Source organism: Cinclus cinclus, chromosome 9 (assembly GCF_963662255.1).
Source record: "Cinclus cinclus chromosome 9, bCinCin1.1, whole genome shotgun sequence".
In the NCBI taxonomy this organism is placed as follows: domain Eukaryota; kingdom Metazoa; phylum Chordata; class Aves; order Passeriformes; family Cinclidae; genus Cinclus; species Cinclus cinclus.
In genome coordinates, this window is record NC_085054.1 from 18,818,081 (window position 1) to 18,839,676 (window position 21,596).

At 41.9% G+C, this 21,596-nt stretch overlaps 1 protein-coding gene across 1 annotated transcript in view; it reads left to right on the top strand.

Annotated features, from left to right (window-relative positions):
- The window catches only part of PDIA5 (protein disulfide isomerase family A member 5), a 95,901-nt gene that overhangs the window by 56,584 nt on the left and 17,721 nt on the right, over nucleotides 1–21,596 (top strand). The window contains exons 12-14 of the mRNA XM_062498019.1: nucleotides 8,650–8,720; nucleotides 10,004–10,167; nucleotides 12,894–13,024. Coding sequence (XP_062354003.1) covers nucleotides 8,650–8,720; nucleotides 10,004–10,167; nucleotides 12,894–13,024 — 366 coding nt within the window. The remainder of the gene's footprint in view (nucleotides 1–8,649; nucleotides 8,721–10,003; nucleotides 10,168–12,893; nucleotides 13,025–21,596) is intronic.

A 21,596-nucleotide genomic window follows, 5' to 3' on the forward strand; every position in this document is an offset into this window, starting at 1 on the left:
TACTGTTCTGGGTGTACATTGAATAACTTGGTAGCAGTCGTGGGTGTTGATCACAATGCAGGGTAGAAGTAAAGGAAGGAGGAAAGGAGACAAAATGTGGGTATTTGGGGGTTGTGAAATTTGCGAGGCTTTTTCAAAATGCATGGCTGTATGCTCACCTCCAGTTGGGAGCAATTACTTTCTCTATTAAAGAAGACATTTGCAAAGGCTGTACTAATCAGAAAAAAAGCTTCGTGTCAGTGTGTGGCAGGTGGTGTGAAGGGAACATTAGCTTCTTTGGGGATTTGCTGCCTCATTTCTCACATTACTATTGCCTTCCCCTCTCTCGTAAGGAGTCCTTACCCTCAGCCTGTTACATAGGAGTAGCTCTGGAGCACCAAGGAGCAGCTGAGACGTGACAGCTGAAGAGAGGCGGCCTCATTCTCTTGCTGTTTGTTGTAGGTCATTTAGGTGTTCAGAGGGGTCTTTTAGAGGACTTAGGTAATAATAGCTGTTAAAATCCACATTTGAATGTGTGAATTGGGTGACTGTCCTGGCATGCTTGACCCCTGTGTACATATAAGCCCTTAAAGCTCTTGTGGTGAGTTCTGATAGGAGTGAAGCATAACTTATTTTTATAGGTTTACTTTGCTTGCCTCTAATGATGGGGTAACAGTAGGAATTAGCTTTAAGAATTAGACTCCAAGTTTGGTTTTTGTTTTTTTTTTTTCTAAAAAAAAATTAGTTTCCTTGCTTGGATAAGCTCAATATACTACACAGAGCTCTTGTTTTGAAAGTGCCTTACTGTATCTCTGCTACTTGAGTCATCACCAGTGGTGTTTTCGTTGTCAAGTTTATCTTCCTAAATACTTTATGGCTTCAACTTTTATTCTGTGAAAGGTAGAGAACTTATGTAAGGGGCAAATAGTGAAGAGAGACACCTAGAGTGAAGGATTGCTTGCCTGCCTGTCTGCTCCTTGTGCCCTTTCAGATGGTGAGTTGGCAAGTGTTACCATCTTTTGAGTTACAAATAAATGAATCTGTTGCTTGGACACTGAGGCATTATGCTGATGGGGGAGCTGTGTCTTCTGGGGTTCTGACTGCTTGTGGCTGGCAGCTGTGCTAAATAGGTGAATAGATCTCAGCTGGTAGCCACTTCTGCTGTGACTTGGGACAAAAACTGTGCATTCTGCATAGTATCTCTTCTTGATACTTGACTTTTCCAGAGATCTTCACAGTAATATTCAATGTCACCATTCCTTTAACCGTTCCCACCCCATGAGCTTGACTTCATTGGGATGTACCTTTCTTAGGATCCATTTTGCTGATGTCTTATACAAATTGCATCCTAGGAAATAATTTGTAGGTTATGTTGTTTTTGTGAACTGAACATTGAAAGTACTTCCATCTTACCTCTGTTCTCTGGCATTTTCATTGCTAAATCCAAAGCATAAAGTCTTCCATAGTGTGGTAAGAGTGTGAGGGAAAGCAGTGCAACTTCTCTTCCCTCCTCAAGGTAAAATTTTGTTGTTCACCTGGCAGTGGAGAAGGGGGGGTAATCTTTTGGATGTGAAATAATTCTGGCTTAATTGAGAAGGAAACCTTCTGCTGGTATTTTTCATAAACTCTCAACAGTTTCACCTTCAGGCAACCATGCTGTTGTCTCACATTTCAATAGGGGAAGATTAATTTTCAACACCTACTCAGGGCCATGTTCCTCAGAGTTGGTGTAGGAAGTGTAATTCATATCTCCCAGTGCCAGCTGATCCACCTTTCTTCACTTCTTTTCCCTCCCAAGAGGGATAGTAGGAGGCACCATCATATCCCAACACTGATTTCTATCAGCTGCACCACAGTCCTGAGTGAGAGGGTATATATCTGCAGTTTTGGTATATACATACAGTGTAATCTCCAATAGCCAGAAGCTGAAACCACCTTTGGAATGAAAATACGGAACCATGGGATTTTGGTTCTAGTTTATTTTACATAAAGATGATGATTAACTTTGAAGTCATTCCTGGATGTGTGCTGGAGTCTGTGCTGTGCAGATGGGGTATATTTTTTCAAAGGCTGCTTTCAGGAGTCCAGCTCAGCCACAGCCCCCTGTGAGCTCAGAAGCAGAGGTGAACACTGAGGGCAAGATAAAGCAGAGACCTCTCTCCCTGCCTGACTCCCAGGAATCCCTGGCAGGCAGCAGGATCTGGCTGATGTTAGCCTTGGAGAATATTCACCCTTACCCCTGAGCCTTAGTCAGAGGATTCACTCCAGTGTGACCAGAAATAAAGGCAGAAGCATGTGTTGTGCAGTTCACCAGGGCTGCTGTCTTTTAAATCCCACAGAGGCAGCCTGCAGGACCTGCTCAGTGTTTACCCCCCTGTGCTGGGCCTTCCCCTGCCAAGGGCTGTTTCTGGCTAAAGGTGGCCCTTCTGCCAGAGCTGTGAATAGGCAAGGATGCAGACAGCATTTTTGGAGGTTATGTTTAGTTAAGCTCTCTTCCCAGTTTGATCTGATTTATGTAATGCATCTGACTATCTTTAAAAAAAAAAAAAATAATTTTAACTCAAACTACAACTGTCTAAAACTGTTTTGACTGTTCTCTTGAACAGTTTCAGTGATGCTGGGAGGGAATAAATTATGCCACCATAGAAAAGACAAGATGGTATCTGGGTTTGGGTCACTACTACCTCAGCAAGTCTTATGGACAGGAGAAAGAGTGACCAATTTGTAATGATTTTGTGTCCCAACACACAGCTTCACACTGAAGGGCTCCTCGAAGCAGGCAGACTTTCTTCTGTGTGCCCAGGCTGGGACTGGATTTGCACAGCTCATTGCACAGATTGCCTGCACTCTGAGTTGCTGGTGTTGCCAGTGAGATGGTGACAATGGCAGGGCCGGGTCGCTGCAGTGCTCTGGGATGAACTGTGCAGCCCACACAGCCGCGGCATCCGGCTGCAACTGCAGCAGCGTGGCATGACTGCAATAATCCAAACTGATTAAGTGTTTTTCTTCTAATTCTGTATTTCTATTTCCTCAGAGTCTTTCCCAGACTGACTTTTCATAGGCTTTGTCTTTTGTAAAGCCATAAAGCTGTTTGCTTGTCACTGATCTCTAAGCAATGTAATGCCTGGTGGAATCAAACCTGCCTTTAAAAATACTGTATTGGGAGTGGGGTATCTGGATTTATGTATCTGTGTACACATTTCTAGCAGTTGGAAATCTGATTTCAGTATCACATTAAAGATGTTGAACATGGGCCTGTTAAAAGAAAGCATTGTCTTGAAATGTTGTTGTCTTTAAGTATCAGGAACTTTACCTGGGTATGCAGTTCTGCTGGGGAGAAGATGAATGGTTTGGTAGGAGTAAGTACCCAGAGGGAAAAGGTTGTGCAAAATTCTTTGAGCTCCTGAGCCTTTCTAAGGTGATTCCATTTTTTTGTTTTGTTTCTGTTTGTTTGGGAGTTTTTTTATGCATGGAGATCATGTAATGACCTGACTGGTCTGACCATTGTGACTATTAAGTGAACATGCAGCCAACACGATTGCAAAATCATACCTGTGATTACAGAGAAACAGCTGCTTTTGTCATCCTCCCTCCCTGCCAAATTTGTGGATGATTTTCCATGAGATGTCTGCAATGCAGATGGCTAAATTATGCAAGGGAGTCTGCAGCTGTTGTAGTTTATGCTCTCCTACACTGGTGAAGGAACTGTAAACTGCCTCATATCAGACCTGAGAGATCCTCTTTTACATGTTGCAATGACGTCTTTGCATGTTACAGACTTTCATGGCAGAAGAGAATACATTTGTGTTCTTGCATGGGTGCTGAGAGGGCTGGGATTTGTGTCCTTGCTGTGGCTGCAAGCACTGTGTCTCCCCTGCTCCATGTAGATACTACTGCTTTTATCTGTAGGGATGCGAGTTCAAAACTAGCAATGTTAACTGCTTATTCTGCTGTTTTCAGAGGCCACTAGTCCTCTGGGATTAAGAATGGAGAAACCAGTGGTGTTTTCCCCAGGTGTTAAGTGTTTAGAGAGTGAAGGTACATCTGAATTTTTTGCTTCCTTTTTTTTTTTTTAATTTTCTTGAAGTTGTCTTTAAACCTACGAGAGTATTCAGAACTGCCAGTGGCCCACTTGCTGAAAGCAGGACATGTTTTTTGCTTCAAATTAATTTTCTCATCAGGCTAATGGAGATATTTTTGGTATGCAGCTATAGATATAGAGCTGGCATGATACGATAAATAGCTGATACATGATAACAGTATTTGAGCAGTCTGTTGATGACAGAAATGTAATGATTCTTTAAAATCTTTATTTGCAATTTACTTTACCTCTGGGGTTCTTGATGTCAGAAATTGCTTCTTCACAACTGCCTGGATGTTGTCTTTTATCTCTTGCTTGTCACGCAACACTTCAGATCCTCAGACAATGTTGTCTTGAAATGAAAGGACATGGCCAAAAGCATGGTGTTTATTTATATAGTCATAATAACCTGAAAGAAGCAAACAGTGAATGACAGAGAGAAACAGAGATTTATATTCTTGAGATATCACTAAGACAGGTTATGCAGAAGCTTAGCTGCAGCTGCTTGACTGGTTTTCTGCCTGTAAAACTTGGTTTTAACAGTAGAAGTACTTAAATTAGTTCATGTCTGAAAAGGTTTGAAGCAACTGTGTTGCTAGTCTTTGCCATGGTGCCAAACAGGCTGCTATAAACAACTACAGATATTTCCTTGGAAAAAGAGTTGCTTGTTACATTTGTTAGGCTTTCCTTTGTCCATGTGCTGCTCACCCTTTCACTTCAGTGTTGCTCTGTCCACACTTGGCCTTTGCCTCTCCATTTGCATATGGTCACACTCTACAATGGACAGAGTGCTGAGCAAGTGTTGTCCTCTGCCCTGCAGTGGGATCCTGGAGGGAGGTCACTTGTCTGCACCAAGGTGAGGTGGAAACCTTTGATCACCATTGTCTGGGGGTGCAGCTGAGCTAAGCTGTGTGACAATGACTGCACCAAAGGAAGGAGCTGGACTGATTGATTTAAGTTTTGACTTTTCCCTGTCTTGTAACACTTTATGCTTATCTGTGTGCTCTTTCTATCTGAGCCTTGGCCCTGGCAGCCTGGGGCTCCTTTTGTTCAAAAGGAGCAAGATGAGGTGTGAGAGGTCAGAGGAGTTGTCCTGAACTGGTGAGCAGAACCAGGCACTGAACCTGGACTTGTTTCTGCTACCAGATGGAGAGTAACTCTCTCACACCTCCAGAGTGCTTGTCTTCTGCTGCAAGAGGAGACTGAGGCTGTGCGAGTCCTGATGGATAAGACACCTATAAGACCCTTGGGTGTTGCCACCAGCTGTGACCCACAGAGGCTCAGAGGATGGCAGTGCTTGGAGTAGGCACAGGACAGGACATCCTTGTGTTGACTGCAGCTTTTCTTCTCACCCAGGATCAAATGAGTCACTTGCCTTGCTTAGTCTTTTAATTTTAATGTCCGTAAACACTTAACAGGACAGTGCATCTTCTAGAAGCACATCTGTCACAGATGCCCACTGCAGACCTGTGGGCTCCTTCCACTGTCCCAGCAGCACACAGTAGCAGCTGGGCTCAGGGCCTGTAGGGTGGTTGTTATTCTCCCCACTCATTTTATGAATCTAAAACTAGAGGAGCTTATCACAGAGGGATGAATAACCTAATGTAGCAATCAAAGGAGAGGCAGTAACCTTGGAATTCATTTAAATAACTTTCCATTAGCCTCAAAAAGTTAATGGCAATCTTCACAAGATTATTCAAAGATAGGATAAATAATAAAAGGAGTGATTAATTGATTTGCAGTTTGTAGGTCTGACTTGTAATTTGTATCTCCCCTTTTCTACAATGGTAGGTGAAAGCAGGCTGTAGCTCACAATAGCAAAATTATGAAGACAGCCAGAAACGCATCATTTACTGTGGGAGAAGCTTTTAAAATTTGTTGTCCCTCTCTCGGGTTCAGTTTAATGTTGTGACTTTTTTCCAGGCTGATACATCATGCTGTCCTCTGTCAGGGGTAGAACAAGCATTCATGATAAAGATTTGAAGACTTCAGTTTCCATTTAAGTGCCTTTTAAAGATCTGATGTTGCTTCCCTTTATTTTAAGCCTGAGTGAGTTAGCTTTGTGGCAGTCAGTAGTGCTGTGTCTGTGTGATGTTCATGAAAGAACTTGGAACAGTGACATTTCATGGTCTGGATATCTTGATGCAAAATATTACTTACATGAATTTCAGACGCTTTGGATATTTTTTCATTTCCTGGGCAAAATGTGCCTGTGTTACTGGTTTGGGTTTTTTTTTCCCCTCTACATAGCTTTGTGAAAAGCCTGGTTCTTTAATGCCTTTGGTTGATCAGATCTAATTAATGATTGTAATATAATTGGAATATAGTGTAGATTATGTGGATATTGTAGCTAGAGCACAGTATGAGCCTTGTTGTGGCTAAGGGACACACGGTGTAAAGCCAATCAAGGTGAAGTTAGCCCTGCAGAAAGTCATTGTTTGTACAAATTTAAGCTACCTAATTCAGAGAAGTTCTCAGGTATCTGAAATAGGAGTTGAGATGCCTTTTGGTTAAAAGTGAGGAAGAGCACAAATGAATAAAGTTCCTTACTCCTAAAAGGAGAAATAAATCAACTTGGGCAGGTGTCAGAGGGATCTGTCAGCCCCTTACACAAAGCCATATGCCTGCAAGTTTTCTGTGGGTGGCAAATAAATCATTTTGCCAGCCTCTTTTGTGCTTTTAACCAAGATAAGCAGTGCTGAGACAGTAACTCTTCCTTAGCCTGTCCCAGCTTCTTCCTGAATCCACCTGTGAAGATGTCGCATCGGGTTCCCAGCATTCTTCACATCACAGTGTAAAATTAAGGCAAAGCTTTCTCCACCAGCTGAGCTCCCCATGTTCTGCTGCTTCTACCACATTATTGTTTTTTGCCTAAAAGAATGGCATGGGGCTTTTTAATGCTGTGGTCTCTGTGCAAATGACTAAGTGTTGTGGACTGTAGCTGGTGTTTGATCAGGAGTTGGTTGGACTGTAGCTGGTGTTTGATCAGGAGTTGGTCTGAGATGAACTGCTTTGGTATTTGCTGTAATTCTTAGGTGGGATTTGCAGTTGTACAAATGTGTTCACCCTGTTCTATAAACATGCTCTGAAAGCATTCCATGGTGTGCTGTGGTGGTTGAGTCTCTTGTTTGCTCTGGTGAAGTTACTTAAATCTGGACGTCTTATTGCTTCTTGGCTGAAAACACTCTTTGACTTGTGCTATATAATACATGCTTTTCTGGCTGAGTTCAGGCCCAGGTTTGTGTCTGCTGGCTTCAGCAGTTATCCCATTATAGGGAAACAAAGCAGCACTGAGGTTCAGAGTCTTTGGTTTATTTTCTTTTGGACAATGGTGTAAAAATAGCCCCAGCCCTGTTGCCTGAACACCTCAGAGTCAGCTTTTGCTGGCATGCATTGAAACATATTTCCAGCTGTATCTTCTGATACAGCTTTCAAAAGCTCAGCAAAGTCTGGGCTTTTAAATGCCCATTCCAACAATAACAGCTCAGGAAAGCGGGCTGGCTGCTGCTGCAGACAAGGCAGTGCACGGGGATTGCAGCACACGGGGCAGGCGAGGGCAGCTGTGTCCCCGCTGCCTGCACATCCAGTCAGACCTGACCTCACCATGAACACCCGTTCACCCAGCCATGCCATCCCTGTGCACTGTCCCCGAGGGGCTGCCATTGTGCCAGTCCCTTGGGGACAGGGAAGGGGCTGGCACCGAGGCCCAGCATTGCACTGGAGGTGCCAAAGTGGGATTTCACATCACGGCAGGACCCTCGCCTGGGCCCGAAAATTCAGCCTGCCTGCAAGCAACTGCACCAGCTGAAAGCAGTTTAATTTACACCCAAATAATTTATTCTAGGTCTGCTTTTCTCGCTCATGCATTCATTTTACTTTATTGTAATGTCAGTACTTAGCAGTGAAGTAATGGCAGATCTCTGGAGAACTTCGCACAAGCGAGAAAGTGCCATTATCTTGGTTTTACAGATCCTGCTTATGTTTGGAACATATGTGGTGGTGTAATTACACTGATGTGATTAAATCAGTGCAAATCCTTGCTAGAGGGATGTACTGCGCCACTGTAAAGCAGGGCTTATTATCAGTGCAGTTGAATTCAAATTATATTACTCTATTAAGCTGTGCTAGTGAAAGCCTTCACTGAAAGTCACAAAGTCATGTGAGGAGCTGTGTTGTTTCTTTTTAAAGCAGATAAAGATTTGGAAACTGAAATGGGTGAGGTTGTGCCTTGCTCAAGAGCATGCTAGAAGCAATGGGCTTGACAAGTGTTTATAGTACTTTTTGTAAGGAAAGAGGTGTGGGTGTGAAAGTGGGAGTATATTATTATTATTAATAGATTAAATTCTTTGAACTATTGCGGCCATTTTGGAAAAAAAATCTGTATCATAATAAGGCTTTACAAATAAGTAAAATGCATACAAAATTCTAGTAAATATTTACCACATGCTTTTGGATTTTGATAATGGCTGGATGGGTCAATGAATAAACATATAGTAATAATATATATATATTATTATATATATATTATAATTTTATATATATATATAATATAATAATACATCTTAATTGTATTTTTTCTTTTTTGTCAGGGTGTGGGCACTGTAAGAAAATGAAACCAGAATATGAGAAGGCTGCAGAGTTTCTCCATGTAACCAGTGATGTAAGCTAATTTCCTTTATTGTATCCTTCAAATAATCAGTAATAAATAACTAGAATAGTAAAAGTGATTTTTCTCCCTACAACAAATTCAGCTGTTCTCATCCTCCCACAGGACCCTTCAAAATGCACTTCCAATGTGCAGTCTCATCGCTAATGCATGAGCCCTGCCAAAGTCTGAGAAAGAACATTCTGTCTTGAACAAAAACAAAATCAAAATCAAAAAATGTTTATGTATTCTGCTGTAGGCCGTATACATAATATGATCAAATCCAAAAATTGATTTTTCTTCCCCTTACTTAAAGGCATTGAATGTGAAGAAACATAGGCTTTTATTTATGAATGAGGTTTGGAAAAAAACAAAAGGGGTTGATCCCTGTTTCAAATACCCTGTTTTTAATGGTTGCACCACTCCATTAGCTTCATCATAAGTGCTCCATCAGCATGGCTGGAGAACAGACATCCAATAATAAAAGTATTAGTGTTATTGATTCAGTCTCATGCCATGTATGCCATGCACGAGGATAAGTAGAATTGGTCTCCCCCATACTTTAAGCATCTTCTATGGAGACATCTAGAGTTCCTTTATTGCTGTTGGAGAGGGAGGAGAAAAACAAAGATCCAATGAATCACACTCTACAAATAGTTGTTCTTTGTGTGTCTATAGGTGGTCCAGGAAAAGATGCCCACAAGTTAGGGAAAAATGAATTTGCCTTAAAGTAAACTTATCTTTAGTGGTGCTTGTTTTTTCTGGGAGAAACAGGGATTTGTGGAAGGATATGCAATTTCTGGGAATGGCTTTTAGGCACTATAAAGTGAATTATATAAAGAGAATCCATCAGAAATGGTAGGGGAACAGGTAAGACTCAGGTAACATTTAGTCCATAGTATGTCCCTTTCTGGTTTTGCATCAGTCCTCTGTGTTCAAAATGACAGAATTAATCAGGTTGGAAAAGACCACTGAAATCAAGTCCAACCCATGACCAAGCACCACCATGTCAACCAGCCCAGGGCACCAGGTGCCACATCCAGTCTTTCCTTAGACACCTCCAGGGAGGGTGACTCCACCATCTCCCTGGGCAGCCCATTCCAATGTCTAATCACCTTTTATGTGAAAGAAATTCTTACTCATGTCCAACCTAAGTCTCACCTGGCACAGCTTAAGACTATGTCCTCTTGTCCTAGAGGCAGCAGAGGCACCTAGATGAGTGATTGCCCCCAAGCCGACTGTGTGTATGAAGGGGTGTGTATGTGGCTGGGATTTACAGGAGGTGATTTCTATTTCAGAGTCCAGGTGTCCTTGCAGCAGTCGATGCTACCGTCAACAAGGCGCTGGCAGAAAGATACCACATCTCAGGGTTTCCTACTTTGAAGTATTTTAAGGATGGAGAGGAGAAATACACTCTGCCACACCTCAGAACAAAGAAGAAGATCATTGACTGGCTGCAAAAGTAAGTTTTGAGGGTTTTAAGATAGTATTTGGGTTCCTGGTTAGTGACTCCTGCAGATGGCTTTGGTGAGGAACTAAATGGAGCTTTAACACTGCCTAAATCCCTCACAAACAAAATTACACTGAATTCAAGTATTCAAACCCACAGAAACATGTATGTTAATTATGGTTTCTAATACACCAAATCCTTTATTTACTGTGGAATTTTTCATAGCTGCCCTGGTGTTTCTTTCCCAAAATAAATATTTTTCAAATATACCTTAAGCCTTTCCCTGGAGAAGGAATAGCAATGGCTCGGAAAAATAAACAGAACATTTGTTGTTTCCTCTTTATAAAATGAGCAGATCTCAGTGTTAGTAACTGAATTTCTGCAGTTGTACTTTTCTCTTTCCAACATTTCAGAGCCAATGCCTACAATTCCACCCATGTGGAATGAAGGAAAGCCAGTGAGGCCAACAAAACCAGCACCTTTGAGTGCACTAACCAACTTTTTTTGGGTGGTGTGCTGAAATATTCAAAATTAAGTTTGATATGAAAATGATGACAATAATTCCATTTCAAATTAAATTGCTGGTACAGTTCTCTCTTTAAGTATGCATTATGTATGCATGTATGTAAAAGTATATGTATATATATATGTGTGTGTATATATATATATAAAATATGGGGGTTTTTTTAGGGAAAAAACCTAAAACCTGAAAACGTAATGTATTTTCTGCATTAGTCAAGGGGATGAAAACCTGCCAGAGTTTTGTGAATATTTTAAGCGTTTAACTATTACATGCAGTTGGCATGAGGAATGTAATCTTTATTTTGCCCTTTTATTTGGTGGGGGAGGTGGTTGTGTGGGTTTTTTTGGCCTCTCCTCTCCTCTCCTCTCCTCTCCTCTCCTCTCCTCTCCTCTCCTCTCCTCTCCTCTCCTCTCCTCTCCTCTCCTCTCCTCTCCTCTCCTCTCCTCTCCTCTCCTCTCCTCTCCTCTCCTCTCCTCTCCTCTCCCTGCTTCAAAGCAGGTAATAGATATGGTCTGTCAGTATTGTTGTAGCATGTTGAGGAGCTTTATCTGTATTTTACTTTTAGACATGGTACTCCTTTGGTCTCCCTAGCTGCTCAAGCTCCTAGCTGCTGTATCTGTATTGTATATGGAGTCGTTGTCCTCATTTCACTGCTTTGCTCAACTCTTTTGAGCACTGTGTAATTTGTAGTGAGTTAAACAGTCAGGCTGATGCTGCCTGTACATACTGGTAGGTGAACAAGCAATGAGGAACAGGGAAGTGATGTTAATTCTTCTGGATCCTGCTGTGACTCTTGAAGACTTTTTGTATGCAGTCTCAGCTAGTCAGCTATGCAGGTGAAGCCCAGACACCTTGTCTTCTGCTCTTGGCTCCTGGGTGTTCTCCCAGCTAGAGATGCAGTAGAATAACATCCTTGCATCTGTGTTTTCTGACCAGGGATAGGATTGACTCAGCTGCACTGAAGCTGGTGGAAATAGGGATGCATATGGGGTCCAGGCTGGTGATAGAAGTACAGCTTGTGGGGACATGTCTCACTGGATGGCTGCAGCCATGTGGGTTTTGGCTGTGGCTCCTCTCTGGTGATTGTCCTGCCACACTGGGTTGTTACCAGTTGCTGGCTTGCTTATTCCAGGTCAGCGTGGAAAAGTTTGTGTGAGAGTAAGTCGCACGTGTGTAATTGCAATCAGTGATAGCTCACAAAAGCTGTGTTCATGGAGGGATGCAGCTAAAGGACACACTGTGTAACTAACTCTTTATCTGAAACACATCTAAGTCTCTAAAAACTGGGAAATCCGTAATGGTGGAAATGCAGTGAGTGTCCACCAAGTGACCTTGACAAGGACTTCAAAAATTGAGTTTTTTCTCCACTTGGATTTTATGTACCTGATACAACTTAAAATGGTCTCATTCAAAGTGTCAGGAAAGTCTGAAAAGCTAATTTATTACCAAGGCGACATATGAAGTTCTTTATACCGTGGCACCATTCTGATGATTTTATGTAAGTAATCACTGTTTAAGATACAGCAGGAATGAATTTAATGAGTCTGAGAGAGCTGTGTGAACTAGTGAATAGCAGAATTTTTGTCAGAGGTGCTCTAGGTGTGCGGGACTGCTCTGATCTAGCCAGTATGTGCAGTCATAATTGAAACCTGACATTCTCTTTACCACAGTAAAATAATACTCCAGTTCAGTCACCCCCAGTATTCCAAGTGGAACAATGCTGATTTTTGCATCCTGGCTTTAATATTTGAATTCTAGAGAAGGTCATGAAATTCTGTAAAGACGTTTGCACGATAGCAATAACGAATACAAAAAGGATGTTTGAATGGAAGATGCTGTTCTATATCAGTTGTCTTTTGATTCCACCTGCTTGCTGTTCTTCTCAGTTCATCCCTGTGCATGATACAGTGGTATGTATCAATATTTTTTCCACCCAGATGTTGGATGCAATGTAGGAAGTCTTTATTCAACGTTTCTACTCATATGCCTGACTACAGTCACTTAAATTATATTTCTATTGAGTTCCAGAAATTAACTGGCATCTTTTTTGCTGTTTTCTGGTGTTGGAAATACCGAGTCTGTGTTTCTACTGTACAGGCACCCTGAAAGATTTATCATATCAGTTCCCTCATGTTAATTGTGACCAGGACAATGCTGTTCCTTTATCTGCTTCCAGAAACATTTTCAAACCAATTTCACTGTCTTTCTTTTTTAGTCCCGAAGCACCACCTCCACCTGAGCCTGCATGGGAAGAGAAACAGACCAGTGTTATCCACCTTGCTGGAGAAGACTTCAGGGAGTCCTTGAAGAAGAAGAAGCACACCCTTGTCATGTTCTATGCACCATGTGAGTAAATAACCTCTCTAAGAGGATGGGTTTTATGAGCCATACATTTACTATGAAATTCTGAATTAATTCCCTCACTGGCCCCAGACTTTTCAGGGTAAAGAGCTGATTCTGAATATAAGTGCATGAGAGAATCATTGGCACCATCATTTATATCTTTAGAAATGGAAACAAAACTGTATATAATGGTTATATTATTTAATGTAGACAACAAAGCAGGCAGCAATACAAAAACAAAGCAGATTTATTTTTCCTCTGCTGCATTTTATGGTCTATATAACAACATGTGATCCTTTATAGCAGCACAGTGGACATGCAGAGCCTGATTCATTAGTGCAGCAATTGAGTAGTGAAATCAATACAGTAGTGTAGGAGGAATCAGTCCACGAAATAGAGAACGAATTTTGATGGAATAAATTTTGTGTGTGATAAATCTGCATTTAAGTCTCCACTGGGATTAGGGGCGTAGCTTCCTCCTCCCAGATTATTTTGCATGCATCACATAACCAGTTTGTTTTTGAAGCTCCTGAGAATATTTCTAGAGGAGTTTAGAATCAGGTCTTTTATAAACAAGGTGAATGAGAGGGATCTCTTCAGTTTTCCTGTGCTGTCCCAGAGAGAGGCAGACTAGGTATGAGTTCTTAACTTTTGAGGGGTTTGTCAAAGGGAGAAGATAACCCAGGCATTTAATACTAGATACTATTAATGTGCCTTTATGGCACCATGACTCAGCCCCCCCAGATGCAAAAAGAATTTATTCCATATCACATGGCCAGCAATTAATGGATAACCTTCAGATAAACAGTTACCAACTTCCCATTAAATCTTCCCATTAAATCAAAGGTATTTTCCATAAAGAGAGGTAAAGGTCCTTAATGTTTAATCAGGCAGCCCCTTATTTTGCTTTTCTGTTAGAGAATTAAACATGAATGCTTTGGGGCTCATACGAAGGGATGTGGGAGAAAGCAGGGGTGCAGTTCAGGAGGGAGATTTCTGGAAGGTTGTAAAATAAAATGGAAGGGGACATAATCCCTTCCCCAGTCCAGTTCCTACCACCTATTGACTAAAAATTGCCCATGTGCCAGGAATTTCTGATTCATGGACCTCAGCTAGTTAAGAGGAAATGGTAATTTTAAAATCAAATGATTGCACATGAAATGGTAATATTTAGGAAGCATGAGGGAACTTGCCTGCTGGGCTTGTTTTTTTGCTGTTTGACTTGCACCCTTACAGAAGGGGTGAGTAAAGATCAACCTGGCCCTTTCTGTATGAGCAGGCTGTAAAAACAAGGCTTGCATGATGTTAAACTATTGGGTTCTTTGAGGCTGCACTTCAGACACATTTTTGCACTGTTTTTGACACAGTGCTGCATGAGACCACCTATATACAGGACAGAGAGGTGTTAACTGGAACCCCATCTGGCCTTCCCCTAAGACAGCATTGCTGCTGTGGTGTCAGTATGTGTGTCATGCACAGTGTCTGATTTGTCAAGTTTGTTCTCTAAATGTGAAAGTGTCTGTGAGCAAAGCACAAAGCAGGCACACACAGGGACTGCAATGAGCCTGCACTTTGTTGGGTGCAGAGAAAAGTACCAGATGAGTATTTTAAGTCTCTATTTTCTAGGAAATAAACATTAATGTAGTAGAATAATTACAATGATTCAAACCACTATATTTTTTCAGCTTTTGTGCAATGATAATGTGTTTCCTGATACATTTGATAGATTAGCTTTTGTTTACCATCTTCTCAATCTTGAGACCTCTTGGAGCTTACATTACCAATTAATCTTAACTTGCTTATTTTAGTGCAGAAGGAACACTGCTAAATTTTCAAGGTTCCACTACCTCAGATAATTTTCTTTTTCTATTCAAATCCACATCTTGGGTCAGAGCAGACTCACAGTATGCTACTCCATTCACTTGTGACTCTGTGGCAGTATTTATTACACTTACACATATGCCGAGATATTTTAGGATTGGGTGGTGTGTATACATGCATATATAAAATATGTTTATATATAAATATTTATGCTAAGAAATGTATCTCTCATCTGTCATTAGAATTTAAAGCAGAAAGTTAAGTATTTTGACCTTTGTCAAGCTTTCAGCTACAGTGACAAACCTTTAGGCAAAGGCCACAGATATATATCTTAGATGCCAATTAAAATGAGATCTGTCTTTTCTGTGGCAGCGTCCAGTCCAAATTACTTAATATGTAAAGGAGAAGCACCAATCTGCTGCTGTGCCGATAACTCAGGGCTGAGCTGAGCAGGGCTTTAATGGTACTGAACAGTGCTTCACAGTCATTTAGCTCTGGAGGAAAAGACTGCTACATCCACATGGAAAAGATAGGGAACTTATTACTCTGTTTCCCGGAATATGGGTGAAGCGTAAAAGTTATTCCTCAAGCCTGTGGAATATTTTAAGGACTGAGAATTAGAATCAGGACACTGGAAATGTCTGGGGGAAAAAGTCTGCTCCTGCTGACTTGACACCACAGAGATCTTAATTTCACATTCCCATTCCTGCCTGGTGGTGTCCGTGAGCTGTAATGGCTGATTTGGGGCAGGAAGCAGGAAGAGGGGCAGGTTCCCAGTTTGGAAACCTACTTGGGAAGAAGTGCCTGCTGTAGAAAACCCAGTGCTACTTGTGCCACTAATGACCTAGGACCAGATCTTCATCCAGATGTCCTTTGGGTAGGTCTGTACCATGCCACACTGGCTGGAGTGTAGGCTGCCATGTGTTAGAGCTACTCAGGGATAGTATCTGTGCTGCACAGCACCTGGCTGAGCTCTTCTGTGGACCCTTATGCAGCTCTTGTGAAGGTGTAATTGTCATCCCACTCATGTACCTTTAAGTTCAAAATGCCTAAAATAAGAGGAAGACAATGGTACCATCTGCAGAAGGGAAGCATGAAGCCTCAGATGTGTGTGGGGACTGCTGTAAGGGCTTGGAGGAGTATTTGAAAGCAGTAGGATTAATGCACCAGCATTTGAGCTTTTGGGGAGAATTAATGGGATTTGTGTCTGTATTTTTCCCATCATCCAGTCCTTGGAGTACTGGATTCCATCAGCTACTTCAGGTTTACTTTTATTATAATTTTTGACTCTAATAGAGGAAGTGGGGAAATGAAATGGGGAGAGGAGACAACTAGTCCAAGTATGGTTTGGTGTTCACATGGAGCCTGGTACATGGATGATCAGGGTTTGGGGGCTACAGACTGTACTGGGAAGTGAGCCAAATGGACAAGAGCAGGTAAACTGCAGTGCTAAAGCAGCCAGGATTGGGAGGGCAGTAGCTGCAGGTCTGTGCTCTACACCCAGAGCTTGGTTTAACACTTGCAGCACTAAAGCAAAAAGTGTCCTGGGCTGACACGTTTGCATCAGTGCCTCTTCCGGGATCAGCGCCCTGAGTTTTCTTTCTTCTTTCTCTTATGTACTCCCTGTTCATACAGCTTATCTAGATGTGTTTTATCTGCATTTTTGCTTTTATGTGTTCTCTCCACTCTGTTATTCCAGATAATTGAGATTTGACTTTGACAATGCATTAAATTTTAACCTCCTACTACTGTAGCACTGAAAACTGTGCAAAATAGAAACAGTTAGTTGTGATTAGTTGTCAGAATCACAAAGGGTAACAAAAATTCCAGTAAATAATGTCTTTATGGTTGGAGATGTTTTTGCTGCATTATTCAAACAAAATTAAGCGGGGGGGGAAAGAATGATTGAAGCTAAGTGAGACTCCTCTCTGCAGTGCCCAGTGACAGGACAAGAGGCAAAGGGCTCAAATTGAAACACAGGAAAGTTTGTTTAAACATTTAGAGGAAGTTGTGGTTTTTTTACTGTGGTTGAATACTTGAACAAGTTGACCCAAGAGGCTTCATCTTTGGAGATATTCAAAACTGAGCTGGAGACAGTGTTGGGCAACCTGCTGTAGTTGACTGTGTTTTGAGCAAGGGAGTTAGACTAGATGATCTCCAGAAGTTCCTTCCAACACAGCAATGCTGTATTTCTAGGAATGGTTGTACTGGAGTTTGAGACACACAGTGGGTTTGTATTTGGTTTAGGGTTTGGTTTTGTGGATTGTGATTTGGGTTGTTTTCCCCTCTTCTCAATCAGTTGTGATTTTCTCTGAACAGGAAAGGCTTAATAACACCCCTGTTAATTCCTGTGCAGAAACAGAAAATGTCCACTTTTGAGTTACAAAAATGTAATTTTTTGGTTGAGCTTGCTGCTTCCAAAGAGACTACAAATGACTGTGTCAGAAAGGGATTTTATATAGTAGACCAATCATTAACAGGCCCAAATAATGGCGGGGGAGGGCACTCTGGTTTTAGATCAGTCACTTTTAATGGCAGGACTCAGCACTTACCAAATTCATTCAGTTTTTACTTTTAGTGTCAAAAGACGGGTTATTAAGCACTTTTAAAAAATAAAGATTTTCAGCAACAGTAGGAAGTTGTTGGGGAAAGTGCTCCCTTTTAATGGTTCGTAAGGGGGCCAGTTGCCAATGTTATTGACTTGCCAAATGGCCTCAATCTGTGGGACTCAACAGGGTTCACAGAATGGGTATTTTTAATAAATGCTTTACTGGAGGCTGATTTCCGGTTCTGTGTTCAGCAGTGAAACTTTCACTTCACTGGAAATTAATTTAATCTGCTGGAAAAAGTTATTTTCTGGTGAAACCTAACCCACAGGGCTTAACCAGAGAACATACAGAAGTAAACCATCCTGAGAATGATTTTAATGAGGTATTTTTGGATGGAGCAAGTGGCTGTACTGCTGCAAGAGGCTGTGCAGTTAGCGACATCAGCCTTCTTGGTTCTTCACTTAAACTTTTTTGTAGGGTTTTTCTTTCAGGGCTGGAAGAAGTAAATGAAGGTGCCTAATTTGTGTTGCATCTAATAAGGTCCCAGCAGACTTTGGGATGTTTTTGGAGCCTTTAAAAGGCTGTGTGTTGATCTAAGGTGTTTGTGGGAGATAGTACTCAGGGTATTGTTCTGATGTAAAACAAATAAAACAGTAATCTTGACATTACTGCTGTCTGATGGGTCAACTCCTGGCCACCATTAAGAAGTAAGTGGGAAACAGGGTACAGGGATCTGACTAAATGACTTGTGCCCATCCCTGTGTGTTTCACCAGGAGCACATAAAATGCTGACAGCTAAGCAAACCTGTATTCATTTACCCCCAACGTTTGTTCAAAATATTAATTATTCTATCCTGGTATGCTCCTTCTCTGTGTTTTCACAACAAAAAAATGTTTGGTTTCTTCTGTCCAAGTTACGCATCAAGGGATATCCAATGACAAAAAGCACTTGGCTGAGAGTCCTTGCCAGAGTGGGTCACACTGTGAGCAGAGGCAGCCAGGAGGGCAGTGTGCTCCTCCCTCCCTGGGACCCAAGCTGTCGTCAAAAAGCTGTTCTGAAGGAAGCAGTAGTGTTTCCTTTTCATCCTTCCTATTTTTTGGAGCAAGCTTGGCAAAGCTGGTTGCACCGTATCACATCCTTTGCACAGGCAGTTTCCAGGAGTTAATGCTGTATTTTGGTTAAGCTGCACTGCTGTAGAAAAACACGGCAAATTCTATAGGCTGTGAAGCCTCAACCTCTGGCTGCTGGGCCTGAGATGAGCTGTCTGGGTCTCTGTTGGGTCACTCAGCAGACTTGGGTGACACAGTTCTGTGTGAAGTACGCACAGAGGGAGAGTATATACTCCACAGTTGAGTTTATGAGTTCAGATGTGTGGAGTAAAGCAGCAGCAGAGATGTATTTAGTGTCCCATGATGGCCTCAGACTGGCTCCCAGCAAAAGGTTTTCCTGTCACTTTCAAGCACATCTTGTTAAGTTTTGATTAGGAGGCTGTGTCAAAGAGCCTGAACAAAATGTGTGTGTTTGTAAATGAAGCTTAAGCTATCAAAAATTATTAAAAACATACTGAACAGAAATAATCCCTTTCAAGGCAAAAAACCTAGCAGGAAGGATTTTCTGGTTGTTGACTGAGGCAAAGGCGAGGTCTGTACCCTCTGATAATGAGGCTTTACATCCTGTGTGGGCTGGCTCTGCAGAATTTTGATATGTTAGCTCTGCCACTAACTGCTTTCTCTCCTGCATCAGTGATGCTCTTGTTACAGGCGCATGACAGAGCTGTGTTCTGTCGGTGTAAATAGTGCTGATGCCACAGAGCCCCTTAACAGGCTGGGTTTGATAAAGGATGAATTTATAGAGTGGTCTCTGCAATCAGGCTGGCAGAACTGCTCTTAGCCCCAATGTTTGTGCTGAGGAGAATAATTATTGCCGAGAGAACAGTTTGAACTGCTCTCGGCTCTGAAGTTGAGGTGCTTCCCTAGATTGTGCGTAACCATCACAAAGGGCTCAGAGTGACTGTGGTGGAATGGTGCATTAAACTAAAAGTTGTTGGGGTGATCCAGCCCCTCGTGTTTTGTAACCCTAAACTGTTGCAGCTGCTTGATTTGGTATGCAGAATGTTGCCTGTATATAAACAGCTCCAGCTTGTGAGAAGGGAAGAGGATGGAAGTGTGTGCTCTTGCCCCGTGGAATTCCTCACAGACACACAGCTATGTTGGTGCAGTGTCACTGTGGGTACATTAGGAAATTATGACTATACCACACATCCTTATGCACTTTCCAATAAGACAAATACTTTTTTTGGAGCTGTGTAACATTGTCTTGACAGGAGCTGCTTTTAAGCTTTAGCACAGCTGAAATTTCAGTGCTCTTCTGGCTGTTGGTAACTCAGCCGTGTATCTTCTATTAGTGGTGTCCACTGGCATGTCAAATGGCACAATTATTTTGTTTGCTCTGTGTTTGTAGTTAACCAGGGCTGATGCTGGCTTGTCTAACTGCTGCTGCTAGCTTTGTTTGAGCTATACAAGCCAGTGACACAGTGGAAAATGCAGGTCTGCTGGAAGTGGCACTCAGGTTTGTTCTGGGTGTAACTGTTGACCTTTCTACCCTTTCTCTCCAGAGGTGACTTGCTGTACAGCTTTCCATCTTAATTGCTTGTTGCCAAATGCTGAGTGCTGGCATGTCATTTGTGATTCACTGCAGTGATATCCCTGTTTTTTGTAGTGGATGAAACAGTCCAGGAATTTTGTGCAGTCTTTTTACTGACCTCACTTTGCAGTTTGACCTGTTCTGATGACTTCATTGCTGCTGTTGCAGTTGTTCATGTCTCATGGCTATGGTTTCCCAATAATATGGGTTTTGTATGTTTTGTCTCTTTTTGTATACCTTCAAGGTGTTACAAAATAAAAGTTCGGATAACCTGGGGGGAGAAACTCAACAAAATCTACCAGCAGGCTGTGAAATTTGGAGTAGTTTGCCTGTTGTTAAGAGTAGTCAACCCAGCCTTGGTTGACCTGATGGTTAACTGAAAACCTCATAACATTTTTCAAATCAAAGGACATGTCACCCTCTTTCAATTACTAATGTCTCATGCCTTAGAGATATGATTATACTATGGTGTCAGGTCATCAAATGAACTTGAGTCCAGATATGCAATAAAAAGGCCCTCCAGTTCTCTACTGGTAAAACAAAGTGAATTAACCTTTCAGTTACATCTCCAAATGGCTTTCTCATATCTGCCTGTGGATTTGATAACTTCTGTAGCCACATGAATTGCATTGGTTTAAACAGTATACCCCTTTTCAGCTCTTATCTGTGCAACTACTGTCTGTGGCCTGTCTTTTCTTGATTGACCAAGTAATATTCTTGTTTTAATTCTATTTAATCGCTTGGAACTCTTGAAGTGGAAACAGGCTTTGCTTGACTCCATGGTGTACAAGCTCCCGGGCTGGCTTTGATAGCTGCACAGAGTTGCTGCTTGCACTTGCTTAGAATTGCAGTAATTTAAAAACCAATAACGGAGGGCCACTATCTACCCCTGTTATTTAAACGGTGATGATTTCAAGCAGAGATGGGGAATTGTAAAGTCATTCTCTGCTCTGCACTTTGCATGCTTAGGGCTACATCCTGCCACGTGCTGAGCCCTCTGAGGCCCTGATGGTTTCACAGCTGAACAAATGGAGTCAGCACCTTGCAGCCCGGCTCCCTGTCAGGCAGGATTGTGAATCACTTAACCTCTTCCTGACTCTATTTAACCTTGGATGTAATGACAGAGGAGGATAATCGCGTCTGTCTCTCTTAGGGGCAATTTGAAGCGTAATTAATTGATATTAGTTAAAGCATTTGAGATCACCCGTTGAGAGGTACTAAAGGAAGCTGGGGGCTGAGGGAGGAGCAGAACCCTTTCTCATGCTGAGGGTAGAGCACAGACAGCACAAATGCCACGATCTCACAAATCACTGGGCTTTCAGATGTCCTCTGAGGAGTTGGCCAGGACTTTGTTATGAAAGTACTGACAGTTTAAGTTAGTGTATTTAATATGAAAGCAGTCTACATTAAAATGTGTGCGTGTTTAAACTATCTCCTTGGAAAAAAACTCTCATGTAAAATACATGCACACCCCTTTGTTACCTTATCAAGATTTTATTACGTATGAGATGCTAAAAGCACGCACAGCAGCAACACGGGTAGGGTTATAGATCATTATGTA